We start from the raw sequence: 6590 nt of genomic DNA, 5'->3' as shown, positions 1-6590 counted from the left end.
TCGAGCCAGCTCACGAGCTAATGAGCTGAGCTTATCCAAGCTCAAGCTCAGCTCATTTAATTTATGAGCTTAATTTTAGGTTTAAGCTTGGCTCACCAGCTTACGAGCTTAGCTTATCGAGCTATTAACGAGTCGAGCTCGAGCTGGCTCATGAGCTAGCTTGACTCACTTCCAGTCCTATCTATGGGCTTGCACAGACAAAATAGAATCTAAAATCGAATACTTATTTTATTTAAGTAGAGGAGTGAGTTAACTATTATATTAACTTGGTTAATTACTATTTTTAACGATTCTAGTGACCGAAAAAGATTCTAAATACGTAACACCCCCTAATTTATTTCAACCCTAGACCAAGCAGAAATAAATCAACATCTAATGGAAGTGTGAAAATCTACCATCACTGATCAACCATCTTTAAGGTTTCAAGGCTGAAAGCAAAACAAATCTCTGCACGCTTTTCAATGCCTCAAAAGTTGATCTCATCAAAACGTGTTCTTGGGGACACGTCATGGACAAAAAGAATTTCCATACCGAAGTTGTTCACACGAGCCTTCAACAAGGTTAAGAAATTCTTGTTTCTATAGTTAATTAATGATGTGTTTTTTATTAAATTTTGAGTTTGGTTGTAGCGACATATGCCATTTTATTTAATCATTCACTTCCAATTTGATAAATAAAACATGGTGTTAGATGTTATTTGTGGTTTTGGAAAACAAAAATAACTAAATATGTACAAACCTACATATCATGCGGCACTGTGATCATTTGTATCCTTTTTATCTTGAAGTTTATTGTCTTTGCTAACTAAATTTTCTATTTCCCTTTTGTTGCGCCGCATTGTTGCAACAGGTTGATAGCACCGTTAAGCATAAACAAAACTTTGATAGATTTCTGATTAGGGAGAAACCCCTTTCCAACGTTAATACGAGGTTCAACCTTTTTTTTAAAGCTTCATGGCTATGCTATAGTATTGCTATATTCCTTTACATAATATCTAAAATTTTGCTTGCTTTATATCATCTTTGAAATCACATAGTGCTCAAAAACATGATCACTATTACTCACTTGCGGAAGATTTTCTCGAGATTACACCTCGGAAGACAATTGGAGAATTGAAGGAATGTAAAGAGGTTAGTCATTTTTTATTATTTTTTACTTTCTTTTCATGTTCATCATTCAAGTCCAAATTAAAATAGTAATGCATTTTTTATTGTTTGTTACTTTTCTTTTAGGATGGTGATTATGCTGTGTATGGTATAATTATGGGAGTGATTGGTGGACCTGATTGGTTTGTTGCTCAATGTAGATGTGGCACTGAAGTTGTTCTGAAGTTTGGGTCATACTATTGTAAAAAGTGTTCAAAGCATGTTGAGAATATTATTCCAAGGTCAATATATTTTTCATTTACTCTTCAAAATATTGATTTGTTTTCCTTGAAATTATAGTGTTGGTATGAGATTTATTTATGCTGATTATTTCATTTGTATATATTATAAAAACAGGTATAGAATTAAGGTGAAAGTTATTGATTCCTCAGGGAGTGCAACCTTTGTCATATTTGAAAAGCTTGGATGCCTTTTGCTCCATAAATCCTGCACTGAGATTTTGAAATCTACTGAAAATGTAAGTTTTATGAAATAATAATATATTAGTGTAAGTTTGGTTATGATATGATGACTTATTAGTACTGATTTAGTATCACTTTTTTTTTTGAAACAGGGTGATTTTGACTTAACACAACTCTCAGAATTTCAACGTATGTTATGTGATAGATCATTCGTTTTTAAGGTTGAGGTTAAGAAAAATTGTTTCACTCCGAAAGAACCAGCATATGATGTTGTTGAGATTTGTTTTAATGATTCCATCATCACCAAGTTCAAAGAGAAGGATCCTGGATTTTTTGATAATAAGGTTTGAATTAATTTGCTGCATAAACTTTCACATACATACGCATGGGCTGCATTTGAATTCTGTTCTGAGATAGAATATAAAGTAAAGACAGAGAGACATAATCAGATATTTTTATTTCTACTCTTAGGAAGTATAGAAAAATAAAAGAATTTATTTTTGTCTGTTACTTAAAAATTGTATTTCTATCCTTGTTTACATAACCAAATAGGTTTTTATCTACATAATCTCTATATTTATGTCTCTTTATCTCAGTCCTCAGAGCATTATCTAAAAGCAGTCATATAATACTCCATAAATTTCAAGTTTGGTACTTTTATCTAACTTGATTTACATAATTGACTTACAGATTGACTTGACAGCTAGCATATCCCAGAGCTTATGAAGAGTTAAAATTTAGATTTCCAAAATGTTCAACGCTTCTCGTGTTAAGGTGTGGTCTTTCTATTTTAGACAAGTTTGGATTAGTATCAAATTAATCCTATACATAGAGTTTTATGAATAATCTTTGTTTCTTTCATTTTTTGCTGTATAAGCCTTGATGAGTCGATATAATGATGTGGATGGATCACAACACTGTCAATCACTCAATTTCGGGTACAATGAAATTGAGGCTACAACAAAAGGAGAAATGTCAACCAAGAAGATGAAATGTGTTAAGATTGGGAAGGGGTGAAATTCTTACTGGGGTTTAGGATAATGTGGTCTCTTTCTATTTGAAAATAATTATGCATTATTCTTAGTTATTATGTTTTGGTGTTGGTGACAGACACAATAAAGACAATTTTTCTTTAGATTGTTCATACTAACTTGACCCAAAATAATGTCTTTTGATTCATAGTTTATTTCCTTGGGCACTGCCATTAAGGACAGACTATAAATCAGAAGTTTTTGTCAAACACAACAAATACTCCACAAAGTCTCAACAAACACAAAAAATTTGCCGATATACAAAATAAAACAAGCAACTCATACACATATCACCTATAATCTTATTAAATCAAATTTCCATGAGCCACTGCACTCCACCTGCAAAAACGGCTTTATGCCCCCTTTTAGTGTCAACTTTTGCTCTTGTCTCCATCCAAATCTCACCCATTTGCCTCTAATACTCCTTACCAATATCATGAGAGTTGAAAACATTATTTTTGTCAATTGGAAATAAGTATTATTGTGTATTTTCTTTATTATATTTTTTTAAGTATATATATATTCTTTTATTTTTTGCTATGCTAGACATCTATCATCTAAGGTGTTTTTGGTTGACAAACTGTAACATGTTCTGGCAGATTATATGACCTCTTTTTTTAAACTCCTGAATTTGACTTAACAGGGACAGAAGAAAGTTATGGTGGACAATTAGTTTATTAATACTCTAATGTGAATCATAATTTAATCAAATCCAAATAAAATATTCTATGGCAAAAATTCTCATTGTTTGGGAAGACGAGTTTGCCATTAAAAAAGCTTACAAATTCTTAAACTCACAATAACATTAAAAATTAAAATTTCATGTTAACAATGTAAAAATGGGAGGAAGGAAGGAGGTGGAATCCATAGTTAGTGTTGTACATGAAATCATTTATATAACACATGAACTGAATCAAAATTTAAATAAATATTGAAAAAGTAGGATTAAAAAAACAATCACCTTCGAAATTGTACTCAGCAATATATCAATTAAATTAATTGTGTTTGTGGATAGTTGAAACTTAGATATGTAAATAACTTTTTTGTGCCAATTATTTGGCTTCCAAAAGGTAGCTCAAAAAATAACCTACCAAAGGTTGCTCCAACTGGAATCTGAAGCGAAAAACCTACAGCTAACTAGGGCATGGCATTTCACTCACAAATAACTGACTTTAAGGCTTCAGGGCCAAAGCAAGGCCAACCTTTGCACTCTTGTCAATGGCACCAGTGTCAACTTCAGCAGTAATGGAGAAACGGGTTCTTATGGACAAATCATGCTGGATGTGAGCAGTTGCCTTGCCATGGTTGTTGACACGAGCTTTGATCAAGGTTAAGGGGTCGAGTGCATGTTGTGTTCCGATAGTGAGTCTGTTTTCATGGCTGGAAAAGCTATGAGAAAACTCAGCAGCAACCGCAGTGTTTGTCAGTATATTTACATTCTGGTGATAGGAGGCAATGAGGGTGTCTCCTTTATCATTCCTGCATTTATCAACCAAAGAACATAAAATAGAAGAGGAATAAAAATAAAAGGTAATCATGAAATTTGGCAGGCATAGGTACTCACAGACTCAAAGATGCAATCAGGTCAGAATGGGTCAGGCTCAGCCCTGCATTGTACTTGGTTAAGTTGCCAGATGCAGTATCAAATGAAACATCTGTCCCAAGAGTGACAAGATTATTTCCAACAACACCAGAGAAGTTAACGATGGGTTTTGCCGTCAATCCAAGGCTAGTGCTGATTCCAGCATGCTCATGCTGGTACTGGAGCTCCACCTTTTTAAATATCCAAGAGAGAATAAAAATCCTCATTTATTGTAACTATATGGTAAATAACTAGTAAGCATTCACAAAGTAGGACATATAGGAAAGTTTTCAGTACCTTGCCAGATTTTTGATCCGGAAAAATAAAGCTAAAAATTGTCTTGAGTCCAGGTGAAGGCTCATCCACCGTAACGGTAGTAAAGAGCTGAAAAATATTCCAAAACAATACCATAAGCGCTTGCAAACGTAGAAAATTTTGTTGCACGAGACTATGCTAGGATTGTTAAATGGAAATGGGCACCACATACAACATGCCATATTGGGTAAGAAAAATCAGTTATATATCACATATAAGAGAAACAAGCAACAATGAAACATTGCTTCTACCATAATTAGAATTTAAAGCAATAGAAAAAAAAAAACAATAAATTAAACATATTAGAATAAATAATTCAGATATATGTTCCAATCATAGGAGTTGAAATAAATCAATACAGCCAATGAAGCATACTGACAAAATTTCTTAAAGAGCATCATTTTGTTTGATAAGTATAATCATCCTAGCAAGATAATCCGACTCACATTTGAGTTACTGTCCACTTTGACATCAGTCGTGATGTTCTTGTTCTTCAGCTTTGTGGCAACATCCGCCAAATATACATTGCCCTTCTTGAGACCAGTTGAAGTGATTTCCTGAAGATAGAAATCAACTGAAACTATCAGAACACGAAGAAACCTCATCTCTTAGGCTTAATTAGTTAACCCTGAATTCATAATAACAATCTAGGTATCAACTATTCGTGATATGAAAATTCCAAAAGCAGCTTCTTGAATCAATTACAAATACTTAGCTAGTATTGAAAATTATCACGTATTGGCAAGAGACTAAAACCGAGCAAGATCCAAACAACAAACATATATTCCAAGTTTCAACAGAGAGTAATCATAGCTTCAAACACAACAATTACGATGCCAAATCAGGATATAGATCAATCATTAAGCCTTATAACATCATTAAGCCCTATCAATTTAAGGCAACCATAAACGCAAGGTCTTTTCTAATAGTTTCTCTAATAATTTTCTTGACACTATCCTGATTTTTTCCAGAATATGTTACTTTCCTCCACTTTCTTTTACAGTAAACGAGCAATTAAACCTTAAAACATAGAAATTGAAGAAAATTTAAAACAATGCCTCAATATAACGTAATAGCATTTCTATAGCCAAAACACAACGAAAATTCAACCGTAAATCAAATATCCTAGCTAAAATAAAGGGAAAAAAAAAAAAAGCTAAACTCACCACTCCGCTGGTAGTGTAAGTGGTGAGAGTAAACTTGCGATCGTTCTGGTAATCCTTGTACAGAAGATCTGCATCGCGATAAATGCACATAATTAGAAAACAAACAAAAGAATTGCATAATACAATGAGAAGAAAAAAAAAGAAAAATCAATAACCTCTAGCCTTCTTGCCGATATCGGAGTAGAATCCTGGACCTTTCACCATGACTTGTTTCTTTAAAAATTTTCTCCAAAAAATGGAAGCAGAAAACACGAGAAAGGAAAATGTAAGAAGAGAGAATAGAAAACAAGAGAGAGCGAAAATATGTGAAGGTGTCTGGTGATGGTAATGTTTAAGTGTGGGAATGGCGCGAGTGGTGATGGATGAAGGAGAGAGTTCCCTAATTTTGTGGGGTTTGTGAGAGACTAAGACGATTAACTTTGACCGTTGGATCGTGAATTGGATCGCATGTTGTCATAGTACAAGTTGATTTATGACACGAGGAACGGGAAATGCAAGGGGAACACTGGCATATTCTTCCGGTGCGATTCATGTTCAACATTCTCTTTTAAATAGTAATGCTTTCTTTTTTGTATGAATCAAATTCTATAAAGAACAATAAAATTTAGAATAATATTAATTATAATTAATTTTTATTATGTTAAATTAATGTAATTAAATTTAATTATTAAAAAAATTTGATTGTGTAATATTATTTTTTTAAATATTTAGATTTCTTTTTATAAAAGAAAGTACATTAATAAAAAGTAAAAATTCATTAATTAGTTAGGTAGTTACTAGAAACAAATATAGAGAGAACGAGTGGAAGTCTCAGTTGGGGGTGTGGCAAGCGGAAAAATTCGTCCCGTTCCGTCAAAAGCCCGTCTCACCCTGCTTAGTGAGGCGGTCCTAGAATTCCAGCCCGTCTTGCCTAATGGTAGACTGGCGGG

At 33.2% G+C, this 6590-nt stretch overlaps 2 protein-coding genes across 2 annotated transcripts; one reads left to right on the top strand and one right to left on the bottom strand.

Annotated features, from left to right (window-relative positions):
- Nucleotides 1–284: 284 nt before the first annotated feature.
- On the top strand, nucleotides 285–3079 carry LOC107489307 (uncharacterized). Its single transcript, XM_016110060.3, has 8 exons — nucleotides 285–560; nucleotides 850–929; nucleotides 1037–1130; nucleotides 1233–1387; nucleotides 1503–1623; nucleotides 1720–1911; nucleotides 2258–2341; nucleotides 2445–3079. The coding sequence occupies exons 1-7, from the start codon at nucleotides 462–464 to the stop codon at nucleotides 2291–2293; spliced, it is 777 nt and encodes a 258-aa protein (XP_015965546.1). The 5' UTR covers nucleotides 285–461; the 3' UTR covers nucleotides 2294–2341; nucleotides 2445–3079.
- Nucleotides 3080–3543: 464 nt separating this feature from the next.
- LOC107489306 (mitochondrial outer membrane protein porin of 36 kDa) lies at nucleotides 3544–6155 on the bottom strand. Its single transcript, XM_016110058.3, has 6 exons — nucleotides 5817–6155; nucleotides 5662–5729; nucleotides 4942–5052; nucleotides 4478–4564; nucleotides 4163–4371; nucleotides 3544–4077 (listed from the first exon to the last, which is right to left on the bottom strand). Exons 1-6 carry the CDS (start codon nucleotides 5863–5865, stop codon nucleotides 3771–3773), a joined length of 831 nt encoding a protein of 276 aa, XP_015965544.1. The 5' UTR covers nucleotides 5866–6155; the 3' UTR covers nucleotides 3544–3770.
- Between the last annotated feature and the right edge of the window lie 435 nt (nucleotides 6156–6590).

The sequence above is a fragment of the Arachis duranensis genome, chromosome 5 (genome assembly GCF_000817695.3).
Source record: "Arachis duranensis cultivar V14167 chromosome 5, aradu.V14167.gnm2.J7QH, whole genome shotgun sequence".
NCBI lineage: Eukaryota > Viridiplantae > Streptophyta > Magnoliopsida > Fabales > Fabaceae > Arachis > Arachis duranensis.
Note: the sequence above shows the minus strand (reverse complement) of the source record. Positions and strands in the feature narration are given on the sequence as shown.

Bases quoted from the DNA above. Each gene is read 5' to 3' on its own strand.
- LOC107489306 (XM_016110058.3), bottom strand. From the start codon at position 5,865: ATGGTGAAAGGTCCAGGATTCTACTCCGATATCGGCAAGAAGGCTAGA. The intron at 5,730-5,816 runs GTTATTGATTTT...ATCGCGATGCAG, and splicing joins TATCGGCAAGAAGGCTAGAG to ATCTTCTGTACAAGGATTAC. The intron at 4,078-4,162 runs GTGAGTACCTAT...TGATAAATGCAG, and splicing joins CTGATTGCATCTTTGAGTCT to GAATGATAAAGGAGACACCC.
- LOC107489307 (XM_016110060.3), top strand. From the start codon at position 462: ATGCCTCAAAAGTTGATCTCATCAAAACGTGTTCTTGGGGACACGTCA. The intron at 1,624-1,719 runs GTAAGTTTTATG...TTTTTGAAACAG, and splicing joins TTTTGAAATCTACTGAAAAT to GGTGATTTTGACTTAACACA. The intron at 1,912-2,257 runs GTTTGAATTAAT...ATTGACTTACAG, and splicing joins CTGGATTTTTTGATAATAAG to ATTGACTTGACAGCTAGCAT.